The sequence below is a fragment of the Cololabis saira genome, chromosome 13, assembly GCF_033807715.1.
Source record: "Cololabis saira isolate AMF1-May2022 chromosome 13, fColSai1.1, whole genome shotgun sequence".
Lineage (NCBI taxonomy): Eukaryota > Metazoa > Chordata > Actinopteri > Beloniformes > Belonidae > Cololabis > Cololabis saira.
The window spans coordinates 46781300-46800993 of record NC_084599.1 but is presented as its reverse complement, the minus strand read 5'-3'; the positions used below and the strand labels follow the sequence as shown (position 1 = coordinate 46800993).

The 19694-nt window shown below is 49.0% G+C and overlaps 1 protein-coding gene across 1 annotated transcript in view; it reads right to left on the bottom strand.

Moving 5' to 3' along the window:
• Positions 1–2856: 2856 nt before the first annotated feature.
• Positions 2857–19694, bottom strand: part of aspm (assembly factor for spindle microtubules) — a 55430-nt gene continuing 38592 nt past the window's right edge. Inside the window, exons 21-28 of the mRNA XM_061739040.1 lie at positions 8821–13821; positions 5826–5975; positions 5556–5747; positions 5260–5452; positions 4879–5033; positions 4075–4251; positions 3819–3991; positions 2857–3090 (exon numbers count right to left, since the gene is read on the bottom strand). Coding sequence (XP_061595024.1) covers positions 2994–3090; positions 3819–3991; positions 4075–4251; positions 4879–5033; positions 5260–5452; positions 5556–5747; positions 5826–5975; positions 8821–13821 — 6138 coding nt within the window. The 3' untranslated portion in view covers positions 2857–2993. The remainder of the gene's footprint in view (positions 3091–3818; positions 3992–4074; positions 4252–4878; positions 5034–5259; positions 5453–5555; positions 5748–5825; positions 5976–8820; positions 13822–19694) is intronic.

The following is a 19694-nucleotide window of genomic DNA, read 5'->3' as shown; positions in this document are numbered from 1 at the left end:
CACAGAGCCTACAACCGTAGGGTACGCGGCGACGCGCACCCTACGGTGCCCGCAGAGCCACGGAGCCGCCGCGGAGCCCACGGAGGTGCAGCTTCCCGGGAGCCGCAGATGATCTACAGGTTATGAATGTGGTCGAAAACGCAGATCTTCGGTTATGTGTGGATGCAAATTTTTTTATAAACGGAGGGGGGAAATATTCGTTTTTAAAAATACCCGGCTACGTGTGGACGGGGTCTTAATAAAAAATCCTGGCCCGCGGGGACGCCTCCCAGCCCGCGGTTCTGGTTCCACGTTACACCAACACAGAGCCTACGGCGTATGTTACGGAGGAGGAGAGGATCTCCTGAGGAGAGGAGAGGAGCTGCCGGCTCAAATTTCTTAACAGGCGTTATTTGGATAAACTGAGCCCAGGTTGGGGATCTTAAAGGTTACTTTACCTGAAAAAATATTAAAACTTAATAAAGTGCCACATTAACAGCGCTACAGCTGAAATTAAAACAGCTTTTGGCTCTCAGCTTCCTGATCAGTGTGGGGATGAAAACGAGGGGGAGTGGTGGTGACGTATACAGTAACGTGATGACGTGGCTCTCTGGCTGCAGGCCAGCACCAGCATGTGTAAAAGCAAACGGTTCTTACTTAATAACCAACCGCGAACCGGCTCTAGCTCCAGCACTAGCACCAGCCCTGGAACCAGCTTGGTGTAAAAGGGGTAACAGTGAACCTGCTGCTGGAAGTCCCTGGGAGGAGATGAGAAGGAGACCGGAGCAGAAAGAGTTGTTTGGTTAATTTACCACCAGTTTTATTACTAGTTCCAGCTTGTGTGCGTGCAAAGGCAGAAGTAAGTGTGATATGCGTTATTACTATGTTCCTAAACTTGCCTAGTGGTTAAACTGCTGAATATGTTTTTATTTGCATACTGAATACCTCTGTTAGTTTAGTAGTTAACCTGACATTGACATCAGCTCTTCTCGCAGTGTGATGTTTACGCAGCCTATTTAGCCTCTTATGTGTTAATTACATCGCTGTTCATGCGTCACTCACGTGCTGAGAGGAAGCGGTGTAGTTGTGATCCGCGACCACTAGATGGAGCCACAGACCGCTATAAACATTCAAGCCTCTCATTTCAGTACTTACCTTTAAGTGACTGCATCTTTGTTGATTCGCTGCATATTTTCGTGTATTAAGTTAGTCTTTCCTAATCAAGATGTAACTGTTTATAATTTCGTTATTCAGACAATTTTTGGTGTTAATATTGTTTGTATTTTGTTTCTTGTGTAGACCACACACATTCCTCCAGCCTAATAAACTGGTAAAGGAAAGTTCTGCCTCCCTCGTGTTTGGTCAAACACCCTGAACCCTCAGTCTCAGCTACAGCTTCTATCTGTAGTGTCACTGTTCTACCACTAGGGTTGTAGTGTCACTGTTCTACCACTAGGGTTGTAGTTTCACTGTTCTACCACTAGGGTTGTAGTTTCACTGTTCTACCACTAGGGTTGTAGTGTCACTGTTCTACCACTAGGGTTGTAGTTTCACTGTTCTACCACTAGGGTTGTAGTTTCACTGTTCTACCACTAGGGTTGTAGTGTCACTGTTCTACCACTAGGGTTTGTGTGTAATCATGGTCGGAGTTGTGCTTACATTTACACGTCTGCGCACAAGTACACTGTACATGTTGATAAATTCCATACTTTGCGTGGAAATGTTCTTACGCACGCTTTACGCACAGATCTGTGCGTACGAACGGTTGATAAATGAGGCCCCTGGACATTTAGTGGATGAAACACCCATTACTCTCTATATCAAACCATCTAAAGTTCTGGCAGAAAGTAGGAACTATCAAATATGGACCAATCAGATGAAGGGGAGGGCGCGCTTTTTGGCGTCTAGCGTCGCCACGGTAACACTTTTGACTGAGAAAAGTAATGCGCATCGTCACAAGATGGAGACGCACATTTTGATGTATAACACACCTGGGTGCACGTTACGGTTCGGGCCGTATTAATTCTCGAAGGAATGGCATATATTGCTCCAAAATTACGTGATTAATTCAGAATGTTCAAAATGGCCGACTTCCTGTTCGGTTTCGGCCATGGCACCAAGAGACTTTTCTTTAAGTTGCGACATGATACAGGAGTGTACCGATTTTCGTTCATGTACGTCAAACCGTATTATGGGGCTTGAGGCGCAAAGTTTTTTCGGTCTGAACCAATCAGATGAAGGGTGGGCGCGCTTTTTGGCGTCTAGCATCGCCACGGTAACACTTTTGAAAGAGAAAAGTAATGCGTGTGGTCGCAGGATGTAGACTCACATTTTGATGTATAACACACCTGGGTGCACGTTATGGTTCGGGCCGTATTAATTGCTGAAGGAATGGCATAAATTGCGCCAAAGTGACACGATTAATTCAAAATGGCCGACTTCCTGTTGGGTTTGGGCCATGGCTCCAAGAGACTTTTCTTTAGCTTGTGACATGATACAGGTGTGTAGCGATTTTCGTGCATGTACGTCAAACCGTATTGTGGGGCTTGAGGAACAAAGTTTTCTAGGGGGCGCTGTTGAGCCATTTTGCCACGCCCATTAATGCAAACCATTAAATATCAAATTTTTCACCAGGCCTGACTTGCATGCAAAATTTGGTGACTTTTTGGGCACGTTTAGGGGGAAAAAAGGCCCTCCTTCCGTCAGAAGAAGAAAAAGAAAAAGAAAAAAAATTCCTACAGATACAATAGGGCCTTCGCACTGTCAGTGTTCGGGCCCTAATGATGAGAAAAGAGGTAAAATAATAAAAAGCAAAAGAGGTTCCCTGTTTTAACGTGTGCAGAAATAAACCACTCGTACAGACGCGTCTTCTGTTCCCTGCAATTTTATTACAAGTCTGTACACGCAGGGTTCTGAAGAACCAATATGTACAAAAATACATAAAAATAAAACAATTTTAAAACTAAACATTTTATTTAAAAGAACTAAGAAGTAAAACATGAGCGCTGGTTTATTTACACCCCGAGTGTCTCCGCCAGCATCTGGATGGCCCTGAGCGGATCCACGATGTCCCGGAACTTGTCCTTCCGGAGGACCCAGTCGGGAGCAAACCTGAAACAAACAAACACCCGCGTTAGCGCGTTAGCATCAGGTCCTTCTAGATCTGTGCTGAAAAAAAAAAAAAAATTTCCGATTCTAAATCGAATCTCATATTAATTCATAAAAAAAATCGATTCGTATGTCTAAAGATTGATTTTTTTTTTCATCATTACATTACAATTTTTGTGTTTTTTCCCAAAAAAGGAATGTTTTGTTGGACACGAGAATAACTGGTGCCATGTTGTTTTAAATGTGTTTAAAGGTACGAAAACATTAAAGTTTTCAGTTATAATTGCATAAATTGTCTACATTTCATTACTTTATATACTGTCTTGGGATTACATTTGCATAAAATGCTAAAAAACTAATTCTCAAAAATGAAAAACGGAAATAGACCAAAAATGGAAAAAATTCAAATGGAATGTGTTTAAAAAAAAAAGCGATTTCCTCCGTCTCTGTTTCCTCCCTGGATGTGTTTGGTAATTCTACACGATGTTTCTGAAACAGTTCTATCAGCAATGCACATTTCAATAATCATGTCTCCCTCATTCTGCTGCACCTTTCACTTTAAAAATAATTGTATATATGTTAATAAGAGCTGTCATTTGTCTATTTACTGTAGAGTGAGCGAAATTAACCAAGTCAAATTTCATGTCTTGTCTGACCAAATAAACCTGATTCTGGTCAGTCAAACAGGCGGGGACAGACGGATGGACGGTCGGGCGGGTGGACGGACGTACTTGGGAGGAGGGCGTGATTTCCGCGGCGTCGCCGGGACGAAGAAGCTCCCGTTGACGGACGCGTTCTGCTTCTGCTTGATGACGCTCCGCTCTGCGTCCATCTTGTGTTTGCGGCCGGTGAGGCGGTAGATGCTGCGGAGCCGCTCCAGGGCCTTGGGCAGCTGCTTCACCTCCTGCAGCACACGGGGGCAGCTCGTTAGTCAAAGCCATCGTAACCCTGGATTCACACTGATAACGTCAGCATCGTCGTTCTCACCTGGGCGCGGCGGCGGTCCTGCACCAGCAGCGCCAGCAGGAAGCAGGCCTTGGTGAAGATGCTGCCGCCCTTCTCGGCCACCTTGTCCCCGGCCTTCTCCCGGTACCTCTGCAGCAGGTCCAGCAGCGTCTCCACAGAGTTCTCCACCGCGTACACCGCCTCCACCGTCTTGTGGTACTGAGGAGGGAGAGAGAGGAGGGTTTGGGAAAAGGGGCAATCAGACGTGTAAATTCAGAATCGCTTCCGATCCAAAACTGGATACCTTGGATTGATGCCGGCCAAACGTATTGCCATTGGCTGCTGTCCAATGCAAATGCCTTCGTATTGCTACTGGACACTAGCCAATGGTAATACCTATGTATTGATAGTGGCAATACCTTCGTATTGCCAGGGAACACTGGCCAATGGCAAGTACTGTCAATCGGACAGTGTCCACTTCAAATACTTCGGGATCCAGGGTGCCTGTGGCAATACCTTCCATCACAGTATCGCGCCATTGACCCGTAAGGGAAGTGGAACCGCCCCACCTGACAATGGCCATACTTTAGGCCTACCTTGACCCGGGTTCCTGACAACGGCAGCGCCTCAAGCCAGGTCCCACTGGCCAACGGCAACGCCTTTGTATTTCCATTGGACGGCCTGTGCCGGGACGCTGGCTCTTTGACTAATAAAACTCTGACCTAATCTTGCGGACATGCCCACTGACAGCAGCACTCTAGACTCTTTATGGTGCCCGTTTAGGCCCTTTACTGAACTAGTTCTAGCCTGCAGCACGGTAAAGAGCCGGCTACACGTCCGCGGTACCTTGGAGAGGTTGAGGAGGATCTGGATGGAGTAGGTGATGACGTCCATGCAAGGAACGCTCCTGTTGCAAGATCGGATCAGTGTGAAGATGACGTTTGTGGCTCCGCTGTCGACCAGCCGCTCGCAGCACTCCGGCAGCAGCCTGGTGGCGATTTCTGCACAAACACACACCAGGAGTTACACACACCAGGAGTTACACACGCCAGGAGTTACACACACCAGGAGTTACACACACACCAGGAGTTACACACACACCAGGAGTTACACACACACCAGGAGTTACACACACACCAGGAGTTACACACACACCAGGAGTTACACACCAGGAGTTACAGGGAAACGAGTCAAGGGTATTATTGACTCCACGTATTCATTCCTCACCCAAGTTCTTCAGCGCCTCTAAAATGTAGGAGAAGTGTTTGTATCGGAGCAGGAAACCCAGCGCCGAAGCCGTCTTGTTGCACAGCTTGTCATCGTCTTTGACTTCAGCTGAGACTCGATGCAAGCGGCGCCTCAACTTCACGGTCTTGGGGTTGTCGTTCAGTCGGCGGGAGCGGTGTCCTCTCCACAGAGCCTGGGGGGGGGACGATGGGTGGGATTAGTTTCTGCTGATCGTCCATTCAGTTCAGAGCAGATATCTGTGCACTTGTAAAGGAGATCCCAGCAGCGTCTCGTACCTGAGCCTTGACGATACCCCGTTCAACCCTTTGCTGGCGCCGGAGGAGGAGGAATTTGCGGACGGCGCGCTGGATGACGGCGGCGGCCTCGTGCCGACGGGCTCGCCAGCGCCGGACGGCTCTCTGCGCTGCGACGACCTTGGTCTTGTACTCCAGGTAGCGTCTCCTCTCCCGCCTCGCTCTCACCCATCGCTGAGGAGAAGAAAGAGACGAGGGATTGGTTTCTCTGCCTCTTCACCAGCAGCGCTGCTCTGGGCTCTGAGGCCGTACCTGAATGGAGATGACGGAATGGATCTGTGTCTTGGCAGATTTCAGAGCCCAGTGAGCCCTCAGGGCCCGTTGGATCTTCACGGCGGCGAGATGATGGAAAACTGCAGAAGTGAAGCGGAGTCTGTTCTCAGTCCGCGCTGCCTCCAGCACCTGCCGCGCGGGGAAAAGGACGATGAGTGGAATTACTGGCAGGTTTGTTTGTGCTGCACAACAAGTCTGACTAAGACTAAGACACTGACTACGTTTCCAGCATCAATAACCCTTTTCTAACCGGATTATTAGCAATAACCCGGTTTTGCACGGCCATGTAAACACCAATAAGCCCGTTGAATAACTGGAATTTGCTCATATTCAGGTTTTTAAAAACCCCATATGACTAGGCTTGGGCATAGTTTGGATTTTAACGATTTCAATTCCGATTCTAAACGATTCTCGATTCCTGATTCTTTGAGGCGGCTTCGTTCAAGCGACGCATGCCGGGCGGATCAATAATACAAAACAAACGGAGCGGCACGCAGAGTAATATAAACTTCCTAAACAAACTAGTCCGGTTCTCGGTGCCCAACCCTAAACATGAGCCCTGGGTTACTCCTTTTCTAACTGAATATTGGGTCATGTAAACACCTGTTGTGCGGCGCCCATGTGAACTCTGGACTTATAAATGTATGAATATTTTGTGATTATGAGGACCTGTAAAACCAGACTTTGCCCCTTCTTCCTGAAGTCCTGCGACCCCCTGCTGCTAACTCCTGGTTATCTCGGCCTGGGTCGAGATAGTCCGTTTACGACCCCCACTGCATGGCCGGAGATCAAAACAAGGACCCAGCAGGGTTTCTGCCAGGGAAAACAGACTTCCTTGGGGTTTTATGACACCTAAGCAGGGGTCGGGACGCAGCGGAGCCCTAAAACCAGGCCTCTTTGGACAGACACAAAACCTACCAGCAACCCCCCCAGCATGCCTTGCGGGATGGGGCGGCGCCTACAAGCGGCGCGCATCCAATCGCAATGAGGCACCGATGACGTCACCGCAGCGCGCGTAGGATCAAAACCCCTGCCGCTGCTCCTCTTCACTTCTCTTCTCAACTTCATCTCATCGGCGCTGGATCTTTGGCTCCACCAAAAGATCCCACCTCTCTCTCCCCCCGGGCTGGGGGGAGGCAGGAGGCCCGCACCGGACCGGGCCCTGCGGGGTCCGGCCGTTGAAGCCGCGGTCCCCCGGGAGGCTCCGATTTCTCACTAAACTCTGTTCCTCTTTAAGTTCACAGATCCGAGCTTCCGACGCCCACGCGCTCCCGGCAACCAGATCGGGACACAGCTGCGACTCAGACTGAACCCCCCCTCCCCGCTCCGAGCCCCTGTCTGCCAACCGGCGCAGGGATCGGGGACGGACGGCCGGCGTCTCGCCCGGCGTGAGCTCTCCCGGGGCCCGGACGGCTGCGCGTCGGCGACCGGCGCAGAGAGGGAAGCACGGCGGAGAGACCGGTCCCCCCGCCGCGCCTAGGAATGCGTGTGAGCCTCCGTTTTGGTCCGGAACCACGGCCCGGCACGAGGCGGCCCCGCCGCTGTCTAATCCGTTTCAGGGGAAGGGACGGGACGCGATAGCCTGACTGCGAAACCCCAGCAGGACCGCGAACCCAGTCGACAAACCCGCAGGCACCCGATTCCGGATCCCAGAGGAGACGTGAGCCCGCGTAGCAGTGATCAGTAGGATTTAAGAGTGTTCAGAACTGTGTGTGAGATTGTGAGACCTGGGTTATCAGTAACTTAAGAGTGTTACAGAGCTAAATCTGTGTTCAGAGCTGAGATTACATCATCATTGTTATCATTATCATGTTTGATTATTTGGTAGTCGTTGTTTTCTGCCGTAGGCACGTTTTAAATGCTGCGTTCGCCATCCGGCCCGATTGCACGTGGCCCAGAGGGCGCGTCCATCTTTAAAAGACCACAGGAGCCCCGTTTGAACTGTAGATGTTCTGTATCTTCGTTATTATTGCTTGATTTCTTCTTTTTTTTTTATTCCGTGCATTTAACTTTCATGTCCTATTTTTCTATTGATGTTTTTCTAGTTAATTAATTGCTTTATGATACTTAAGCCATTTCTGCCATCAGGTTTATTTGGGGTGTTGCGTTTATCATCTTTTGACACCCGTATGTAAATAAACTCTGATTGATTTCTTTATGAGTGGTTGTTATTTCATGCAAGATTTGGTCACAAATTGATTTGTTTAAGCAGAGCCTAGTGTTCGGACATCACGCCTTCACTGTTATTCTGTAAGATTTGCTGTTCTGCAGGATAATTCAAATCATAATGAGACTGATTTTCTGCTGTGTAGTTATCAAATTTCCCCCGGAGTAAGGCATCGGGGGTGGTGCCCCGAGAATTATTATCATTTTGATAATTCAAATTGATAAATAGTCCACTTTATTAATTATTAATAATCCTTTAATAGAATTATCATTAGCCTTCGATAACTGGACAGCCAAGCTACCCGAGACGCACAACATACCAAACGGAATATCCCCATCAAACGGAACAGGAATTTGTTTTCTGCACATGCTCTGTTCACAAGGAATCCTGGTCTTTTGAGTCCAGGAAGTTCTTATAAACACGGAGAAACCAAGACCAGGAGGAGACTAATCACTTCATAAATGTAATGAAGGATATGAACATTTCTGCATTTGTAGACGGTAGAAAGTACCGGGATAGAAGATTTACAAGAAGGTGAGAGAAAAGTTGAAGCAGCATTTGTTTTGGATTTCGATCCAGGAAGAAGCAGAAATGACGGGAATTGCGTCATCACATTCTCCGTGCGTCGCTGGTTTGATCCAGATAAATGATTAATCACCATCTCTACGGGGATAACCCTGTTAGCTCATGCATGTAAACAGATTATTCCCAATGTTTCAGTAACTGGAATATTGACCTAAACCTGAGTTTTGACTGCATGTAAACGTAGTCACATTTGCTGCATCATGCTCCCCGGATCCCCCTTACCTGTCGTCGTGACCTCCAGGCTCTGCAGCCCCTCTGCAGGGTGACGGCCGCTCGCTTCGCCCGGGCGTAGTCGCTCCTCGCTGCTCTGGCTGCTGTCGTGGCTCGATACTTCTGCTGAACGGTGACGGCGGATGATTTCAGTTTCAGAAACTGCTGTCGCTGGCGGTGAGCCCTGTAAGCTCTCTGGATAACTCCGGCAGCGCGGTGCCGTCGCTGGATCAATCGTCTGGACGTCATGCCCCGATAGGCCGCCTGGATGACCGAAGCGGCCTTTCTCTTGGCGATCAAGGCGTGCGCTGCTGTCCTCGCGTCTTTGCGGGCTCGGTAGCGTTCTTGCAGCGTGCTGCAGGCCCAGCGGAGCCTCTGGTACCGGGCTCTCTGCCGGTAACTCCTGAACTGAGCCTGGATGGCTACGGCTGCCGTGTGCCGGACCTGCAGCTGCTTCCTGACAGCGTGTCCTCTGTAGGCGGCCTGCAGGCAGACGGCTGCCCTGCGCCGTGCCAGATAGTCCCGGCGGTGTTTCCTTGCCAGGGTCAGAGCTCTGTATCTCCTCTGACAGACCAGAGCTGCCGCCTTCACGGCCAGGAACCGTCTTCTGGCTGCCACGCTCAGAAACTTCCTCTGTATGACGGCGGCGGCCCGGTGCGTCTCTGCAAGTCTCCTCCTGGAGACGTGTCCCCGATACGCCGCCTGCAGCAGCACGGCTGCACGTCTCATTGCTCCGTAGCGCTGCGTCTGCAGCTCCCTCAGCTTGTTGGCCCTGTAGCGCTCTTGAACGATGACGGCAGCACACTTGGTTGCCAGGTAAGACATTCGGACCTTGTACATCCTGAACTGAGCTTGGATGGCCGTGGCAGCGTCCGTCCTCCTCTTCAGGTCCCGCCTCACTCGTAGTCCCCGGAACACGGCCTGCAGCTTCACGGCAGCCTGCTGTAGCTCTCTGAACTGGTCCTGCCTCCCCCTGCAGAGGACCAGAGCTCTGTATCGCTGCTGGATTGTAACTGCTGCACTCTGAAGCAGGAGATACCGTCTCCTGCACACAAACATCCGGACCTTGGACTGAAGGAGCGTTGCAGCCTGGTGCTTCTTCTGCAGCTCAGTCCGGACTTTCATGCCCCTGAACGCGGCTTGGAGAGCAACACATGCTGCTTTCTTGTGCAGATATGCTTCCCTGTCCTCCCTGGCAGCAGCAGAGGCTCTGTAATGATGCTGCAGGACCACGGCTGCTGCCCTCTTGGATCTGTACTCCGTCTGCAGCTTGTAGCGCCGATAGTGAGCTTGTATCAGCGTTGCTCCCTGATGCCACGTTTCCACCGTCTTCCTGGCGGTTCTTCCTCTCCAGGCAGCTTGTACGACGAGGGCTGCGTTCCTTAGAGCGTCGTATTCCTCCCTTGTTTTGTGAGCCAGAGTCGTAGCTCTAAACCTCCGCTGCACCAGAGTCGCTGCTTTTCTCAAACACAGATATTTCTTTTGGGCGGCTCGTCTCCTGAAAGCCGCCTGTATCACCGTCGCTGCTCCGTGTTGCTTCTTCAGACACTCTCGAGTCACTTTCCCCCGATACGCCGCCTGTACGAGCACGGCCGCACGTCTCACCCTCAGGAACTCTGTTCTCTGGACGTCTCTGCTGACGGAGGCTCGGAACCAGCGCTGGATCGAGGCTGCGGCGCGTCGTCTCCTGGCCAGCTGCTTCCTGACGGAGAACCCTCTGAAGCAGCTCTGGAGGACGACGGCGGCCCGCTGCTGCTGCAGCTTCCACCGCTGGTACTGGGCTCTCTGCCGGTAACTCCTGAACTGAGCCTGGATGGCTACGGCTGCCGTGTGCCGGACCTGCAGCTGCTTCCTGACAGCGTGTCCTCTGTAGGCGGCCTGCAGGCAGACGGCTGCCCTGCGCCGTGCCAGATAGTCCCGGCGGTGTTTCCTTGCCAGGGTCAGAGCTCTGTATCTCCTCTGACAGACCAGAGCTGCCGCCTTAACGGCCAGGAACCGTCTTCTGGCTGCCACGCTCAGAAACTTCCTCTGTATGACGGCGGCGGCCCGGTGCGTCTCTGCAAGTCTCCTCCTGGCCACGTGTCCCCGATACGCCGCCTGCAGCACCACGGCTGCACGTTTCATTGCTCCGTAGCGCTGCGTCTGCAGCTCCCTCAGCTTGTTGGCCCTGTAGCGCTCTTGAACGATGACGGCAGCACACTTGGTTGCCAGGTAAGACATTCGGACCTTGTACATCCTGAACTGAGCTTGGATGGCCGTGGCAGCGTCCGTCCTCCTCTTCAGGTCCCGCCTCACTCGTAGCCCCCGGAACACGGCCTGCAGCTTCACGGCAGCCTGCCTGAGCTCTCTGAACTGGTGCTGCCTCCCCCTGCAGAGGACCAGAGCTCTGTATCGCTGCTGGATTGTAACTGCTGCACTCTGAAGGAGGAGATACCGTCTCCTGCACACAAACATCCGGACCTTGGACTGAAGGAGCGTTGCAGCCTGGTGCTTCTTCTGCAGCTCAGTCCGGACTTTCATGCCCCTGAACGCGGCTTGGAGAGCAACACATGCTGCTTTCTTGTGCAGATATGCTTCCCTGTCCTCCCTGGCAGCAGCAGAGGCTCTGTAATGATGCTGCAGGACCACGGCTGCTGCCCTCTTGGATCTGTACTCCGTCTGCAGCTTGTAGCGCCGATAGTGAGCTTGTATCAGCGTTGCTCCCTGATGCCACGTTTCCACCGTCTTCCTGGCAGCTCTTCCTCTCCAGGCAGCTTGTAGGACGAGGGCTGCGTTCCTTAGAGCGTCGTATTCCTCCTTTGTTCTGTGAGCCAGAGTCGTAGCTCTAAACCTCCGCTGCACCAGAGTCGCTGCTTTTCTCAGACACAGATATTTCTTTTGGGCGGCTCGTCTCCTGAAAGCCGCCTGTACCACCGTCGCTGCTCTGTGTTGCTTCTTCAGAGACTCTCGAGTCACTTTCCCCCGATACGCCGCCTGTACGACCACGGCCGCACGTCTCACCCTCAGGAACTCTCTTCTCTGGACGTCTCTGCTGACGGAGGCTCGGAACCAGCGCTGGATGGAGGCTGCGGCGCGTCGTCTCCTGGTCAGCTGCCTCCTGACGGAGAACCCTCTGAAGCAGCTCTGGAGGACGACGGCGGCCCGCTGCTGCTGCTTCCACCGCTGGTACCGGGCTCTCTGCCGGTAACTCCTGAAATGAGCCTGGATGGCTACGGCTGCCGTGTGCCGGACCTGCAGCTGCTTCCTGACAGCGTGTCCTCTGTAGGCGGCCTGCAGGCAGACGGCTGCCCTGCGCCGTGCCAGATAGTCCCGGCGGTGTTTCCTTGCCAGGGTCAGAGCTCTGTATCTCCTCTGACAGACCAGAGCTGCCGCCTTCACGGCCAGGAACCGTCTTCTGGCTGCCACGCTCAGAAACTTCCTCTGTATGACGGCGGCGGCCCGGTGCGTCTCTGCAAGTCTCCTCCTGGCCACGTGTCCCCGATACGCCGCCTGCAGCAGCACGGCTGCACGTTTCATTGCTCCGTAGCGCTGCGTCTGCAGCTCCCTCAGCTTGTTGGCCCTGTAGCGCTCTTGAACGATGACGGCAGCACACTTGGTTGCAAGGTAAGACATTCGGACCTTGTACATCCTGAACTGAGCTTGGATGGCCGTGGCAGCGTCCGTCCTCCTCTTCAGGTCCCGCCTCACTCGTAGCCCCCGGAACACGGCCTGCAGCTTCACGGCAGCCTGCCTGAGCTCTCTGAACTGGTGCTGCCTCCCCCTGCAGAGGACCAGAGCTCTGTATCGCTGCTGGATTGTAACTGCTGCACTCTGAAGGAGGAGATACCGTCTCCTGCACACAAACATCCGGACCTTGGACTGAAGGAGCGTTGCAGCCTGGTGCTTCTTCTGCAGCTCAGTCCGGACTTTCCTGCCCCTGAACGCGGCTTGGAGAGCAACACATGCTGCTTTCTTGTGCAGATATGCTTCCCTGTCCTCCCTGGCAGCAGCAGAGGCTCTGTAATGATGCTGCAGGACCACGGCTGCTGCCCTCTTGGATCTGTACTCCGTCTGCAGCTTGTAGCGCCGATAGTGAGCTTGTATCAGCGTTGCTCCCTGATGCCACGTTTCCACCGTCTTCCTGGCGGCTCTTCCTCTCCAGGCAGCTTGTAGGACGAGGGCTGCGTTCCTTAGAGCGTCGTATTCCTCCCTTGTTTTGTGAGCCAGAGTCGTAGCTCTAAACCTCCGCTGCACCAGAGTCGCTGCTTTTCTCAGACACAGATATTTCTTTTGGGCGGCTCGTCTCCTGAAAGCCGTCTGTATCACCGTCGCTGCTCCGTGTTGCTTCTTCAGAGACTCTCGAGTCACTTTCCCCCGATAGGCCGCCTGTACGAGCACGGCCGCACGTCTCACCCTCAGGAACTCTCTTCTCTGGACGTCTCTGCTGACGGAGGCTCGGAACCAGCGCTGGATGGAGGCTGCGGCGCGTCGTCTCCTGGTCAGCTGCTTCCTGACAGAGAACCCTCTGAAGCAGCTCTGGAGGACGACGGCGGCCCGCTGCTGCTGCTTCCACGCCTGAAGGCGGCGCCGCTGCGCGTGTCCTCTGCAGAGCGCTTGGATGTGCAGCGTGCTCCTCCGGAGTTTCTGGTACTGACGCGAGCACACCTGCATCCGGTACCAAGCCTGAATCCTGGCGGCTGCAGAGTCTCGTTGGGCCCGCCGGGTCTCGGACCAGCGCCTGAAGGCGGCTTGTATCACTCTGGCAGCACCGTTTTCCTTCTGGGTTCTCAAAGCTCTGCGTCTCCTGAAGGCTGTCTGCAGCTTCAGGGCGGCGGCCCGCAGGAGGAGGAAACGTCCCCGGTCTCTCCTGGAGAGAGCCCGAGCTCGAACGTGCTGCTGCAGGACGGCGGCGGCGTGCAGGATCCTCCCGTAGGCGGCGGCCGCTCTCCTCATCCGCCACTGCGCCTGGACCACCACCGTGTAGTATCTGAGGCGGTGGTAGGACTTCCAGGAGGAGAACATCCTCCACCGGGCCTGCGGGGACCAGAACCACCAATTATGAATGAATGAATGAATGAGTATAAAAAATATAACATGACTCTTTATGTCAAACCATTCAAAAGTTATGGCAGAAAGTAGGAACTATCAAATATGGACCAATCAGATGAAGAGGGGTCGCGCTTTTTGGCGTCTAGCATCGCCACGGTAACACTTTTGACTGAGAAAAGTAATGTGCGTCGTCGCAGGATGAAGACGCACATTTTGATGTATAACAAACCTGGGTGCACGTTACGGTTCGGGCCGCATTAATGGCCAAAGAAGAAGGGAAAAAAAACAGAAAAAAACTAAATTCCTACAGATACAATAGGGCCCTAACACTGTCAGTGCTCGGGCCCTAATAAACAGTAACATCTTCATATGCACATAGGTTCAAAAAAGGAGTAGGAAGAAGTTTACACTTTTTCCTAGTTCCTACCCCTTTACAAGTCTATGAATTTACAGCTGCAGCAATGTGTGTGTAAGCGCGTCCGTTGCCTGTGTGGCTGCTGTGAGGTTAATCAACCCTCTGAATTAAGTTGTCATTATGAAACTATCAGAATCAAGTCAGCTTTGGACAACTGACTGTTTCCACATGGTATCACATGCAGATCACAGGCCACTTCCTGAAGTTTTGTCAGGGGGGTCGACTGACAGCTGCCTCATTGTCTTTAAAGGTTAGCTAAGGGCTAGTTGGACCATCTGATGACACAAGACCCCATGAAGGTTGGCCTGGTGACTTCCGGTCTGTAAATGGCCCAGTGTCTTTAGACTCATCTGTTCAGAGGTCCTACGGCGTAGGTTCAACAGGCCATTAAGCTGTCGACAGCGTTTCCAACTTCAGGGAACAGGGCCAGATTTGGTCCTGCGCTGTTCCAGGAAGTCCAGGTGACGAGGTCCCGAGCCGGGGAAGGCACTAAGGGACTGGTGAGAGACCTCTTCTTAGTGAAATTCTGTGTATACTAACCGGGGGTTAGTGAAAAAAGTGTTTGGCAGCGGGTCGGGGACCCGATTTTTTGAAGTCAGGGGACTTTTAAAAATACTAGCCTAGAGCAGTGCGTAAGACCAACATCTAACTCGGTCGAGGACCGGCTTTAAGATCAGGGATTCTAAAGTACAGAATAACGAGAAGAGGTTTCTATTGGAATGATTTTTAATGGGTTTTGTTTCATGTTTGTCTACTGTTTGTCTTGTCTGATGATTATGACAGGAAACTGTCGATGCTCAATGTGGGGTTTCCACAATTGAGAGAAAAAAAATGTAATTGCTCACTAAAAGATCAGGCTAAAACCAAACTGTAAAAAAAGGAAACTTGTGTCCTGAAAGAAACTTAAGAAAGAAGATAACTGGCTAAAAATAGCAGAGGCGTGGTTAAGCTGAAATTTTATTTTTTATTTTTTCGTTTATTTCGGCATGTTTATATAGACACTTTTCATCTCCAGAACATTATACATTGCATACTCAGCACATGACGAAAAGGGTACGGGAGAAGCTGACGCTTATCAAAGTCCCGCCCCGTTCTATGTAAGATTCATGATCACATCAACAACAGAATTCAGTAAGATACATAGTTTACCACATAGCAATTTGTCTAATTTCATCCTTCACAGTCCAGATAGCATGTATGTTTGTACACGTGTCCAGTCCACTCATCCTGATCACCGTTCCTGTGATTTACTACTGTGTCCACTGTTCAGTTATTTTTATGTCCAAGCCTCTTTTTGCATGCAATCCACTTTGCAATGGAGGTGCGTGTGTCAATGCAGATTTTGATTAGTCGCCGTCCTCTGGCTCTCTAGCCGCCTTTGCCCCCTCCGCTCGTACTGGACGGGGGAGGGTTAGGCCAGGTGTTCCAGTGCTGAATTTCCCACATTGCCATTGTTTTGTACACATAGCCAGACATTGCCTTCCTGTACCTAGGTTTGATAATCCTTCAATAACAGTTTCTTTAACCCATGTTTGAAAACAGTTACATTTCTTGCTAACTTTAATTCATTGTTTAGGCTATTCCACATTTTCACACCAGCTACTGACAAACTATGGCTTCCCATCGTTGTCCTTATCTTTTTCTGTTGAAACTGCAGCACGCTGCGCATGCTGTGAGGACCTTGACTAAGAGTGAACAATTTCTGAACATTTACTGGTAATGCCGCCTGTGTTGCTTTGTAAATTGTTTGTAGCATCTGAAAATGAAGTATCTCTCTCAGTTTTAGATATTTCGTCTTTATGAACAGTTCGTTCGTATGTGCCCTGGCTGGGACAGAATGAATGATGCGAAGCGCTTTTTTTTGCAATTTAAATATTGGTTCTGTAATGCCCTTGTAAGTGAAACCCCAATTTTCTACACAGTACCTCATATGTGGGACTATTAGTGCCGAATATATGGTCTTAAGCGTGTTTAAATTGAGAGATTTCTGCAATTTCCACAGAATAGACACACTCCTTGCCATCTTATTTTGAATTATTTTTACATGTGGTCGCCATGTCAAGAGGTCATCCACTAATATACCCAGAACCTTATGTTCCCTCACTCTTTCTATATTGTATCCATTAACTTGCAAGTTTATGCTTTTCTTTACATTATTTCTCCCAAATAACATGAATTTGGTCTTTGCCAGATTTAGTGATAATTTATTTATATTAAACCATGTATTTAGTTTTGTCATTTCTCTGTTAATCGCTTTTTCCAGTATATTCAAGTCGTTTCCTGAGCAGAAAATATTTGTATCATCAGCAAATAAAATAAGTTTTAATACATCAGATGTTTTGATTATGTCATTGATATATAGAGTAAATAGCTTAGGGCCTAAGACTGACCCCTGTGGGACCCCACAGACGACATCCAGGCATGTAGACCTATTTGTTCCCATCTGGACATATTGGACTCTACCAGATAGATAGCTTTTGATCCATCTTAAAGCTGTATCTCTGATACCGTAATCATATAATTTTTCAATCAAAATATCGTGATTTATAGTGTCAAAAGCTTTTTTGAGGTCAATAAAGATGCCTACTATATATAATTTGTGGTCAAGCGCATCTTTAATCAGTTCTAAGGACTCTGTGAGGGCAAGTGCTGTCGAATGTTGCTTTCTGAATCCGTATTGGCTATCACACAGGATGTTGTGTTCAGTCATGAACTTTTCCAATCTGCTATTATAGAGTTTTTCTAAAATCTTTGAACACTGCGGCAATAAGGAGACCGGGCGATAGTTTGTAGTCATATTTATATCACCACTTTTATACAATGGTAATACCTTTGCTATTTTCATCTTGTCTGGAAATACACCGGTTTTGAAGGATAAGTTACATATGTGCGTGAGTGGTGTTATAATTCCTTTTTGTACCGCCTTCAACAGTCTCATGTCAATTTCGTCTACATCTGCTGAAGATTTAGATTTGCACTGTGTGAGGGCATTTACAACTTCTGCTTCAGTGACTGGTTCAAGTAACAGACATGAATTTTTAGTGATTGTATTCTTATCAGAGTCAAAATGGTCCCAGCGCAATGGTGATTCAGGGATGTCCTTGGCCAGCTGTGGGCCAACATTTACAAAGAATTTATTGAATTGATCCACAATCAAGTTCCCGTCAGACACCGTCTCATTATCTATAATAAGGTGGTCTGGGAGTGTGACCTTTGGTTTCCGACCTGATATTGAATTCACTATACTCCAGAGTTTCTTGTTATGATTCTTGTTATCTGATAGTAGTTTTTCATAGTAATCCTTTTTTTGCTTTCTTAGTGCACTATTTATCTTATTTCTATATTTTTTATATTTGGATTCAGCTATTTCTGTTCTGTCTCTGAGAAATTGTTTATATAAAAGGTTTTTTTTCCTACATGCATTTACAAGTGATTTCGTAAGCCACGGTGTGGCTTTCTTTTTTGTTTTGTCTGTTACCTCCCTTGCAGAGCAATGTTTATGGTACAGTCCTGTGAGAGTCTTCAGGAATTCATCATACGCTTTGTTTGTTTCTGTTTCAGAGAGCACATGTCTCCATGTCTGTGTCAACAGCTGACTCTCCAATGCGTTCATATTCTTTTCATTTCTTATCCTAACTAACTTTCTTTTTTTCGTCTCGCTCTTTACAATATGATTCCACTCACACATTGCAAAGACTGGTAGATGATCAGAGATATCGCATATCAATAGTCCACTCACTGGATCTGCTTCTAAGACATTTGTAAATATATTGTCAATTAGTGTGGCACTATGTTTGGTAATTCTGCTGGCCATTGTAATTAAGGGATGCATACCTGCCGCATACATACTATTTAGAAAGTCATCTGTCCCAGCGTTGTTGTTTGGGTTGAGGATATCGATATTAAAGTCTCCACAAATGAAAACATTTTTATGCTTTGTCAGAGAGAGTAGTTCTGTCACACTATCACTGAATAATTCTAACTTTGAATCCGGGGCTCTATACAGACAGGATATTACAGTATTTCTCCCTTTACACATAGATAATTCTACAGTTATGCATTCCATTACATTGTCAATAGCTTTTGACACATTTTCCAATATGACAAAATTAATGCTCTCTTTAATAAAAAGAGAAACTCCTCCACCAGTCTTTTTTTTTCTATTTTTACACACAAATTCATACCCACTTAAGATGAAGTTAATTCCCTTTTCTTCATTAATCCAGGTTTCTGACACCGCAATGATATCAAAGGATGTAGAAAATCCTTCCAAGTATTCCAATATGTGATCAAAATTTGCATATAAACTCCTGCTGTTGAAATGAATGATTGACAGCCTCTGATCCATCACAATGTCCTTATTGAACTGCTCCCTTGTATAATATCCACAATTTAGTGCTCTGCTGTAGTAGTAGTGTATATCCGAGTCAATTTCTTCATTCGAGTCTTCTGATCCAAGGTGTTGTTTTAAAGATAGGTTCCTTTTTTCATAATTGGCAATCCTGCTTTTAAGTTTATTCATCTTTGTTTTTTGTGAGTAGGTAATCCATTCTTTTTGTAGAGGTTTCATGGTGAGCTTTGACATATTAGCCGGTAAGTTTCTCCAACTCCTCTACCTCCCTGATCAGCACCGGTCTGGTATTTTCTGGCCCATTTTGTTTGATGTAGACTCTGCAGTTTGCCGTCCAGGTATTTTGTATTTTTCCAGCCTTCTTCAGTTGACGAGCTTTCCAGGCGATGGTGGCGTTTTTCTTGCTGAGATTCTCGTTTATAAACACACTGGTATTTTTCAGCTTACTGCCTTGTTCTAGCAGCGCTATTTTGTGTTTTCTGTTAGTGAATTTCAGCAGAACAGCCCTGTTTACATCTTCACGTTCTCCCACCTTTTTTTTCTTGGGCAGCAGTTGACATGTATCCACATGTTCAAGATCGATCTTAATGTTTTTGGAGGTTAGGAAATCCTGTACCTGCTTTTCCACAGATTGGATGTCTTCCTCCTTCATCTCCTCCTGTCCTCTCGTCGCTGCTGCATAGCTCCTGGGCTTGATCTCAATACCCGTAATGATCACATCATTTAGCTTGTTTTGTTGATCAAGCTCCTCCATTTTGTTGTTTAGAGCTATTATCAGCCCATCTTTTTTCTCATTTTCCTTTTTGAGGTGTTGAATCTCTTTCATCAGGCCTTGCATCCCTTGTAGTTGGCTCTTTATCTCCTTCAAGCATTCCAACTGAACCTCCAAGCCTTCCAGCTGAAGCTTTACTCCCTCCAGGGTCTCACCCATTTGGGTCAGGTCCTGTGGATTGAACTGGTTCCCCTTTTTTGGTGGCATTTTCCTTGGATTATCCGATTCTGTCGCTATTTGATATTTTTCGTATAGCTTTTCGCATAGCGGCTCAGTAGCCCGCTATTGTTATGTTTGAGCTTATCACTCCTTCGAGGCCA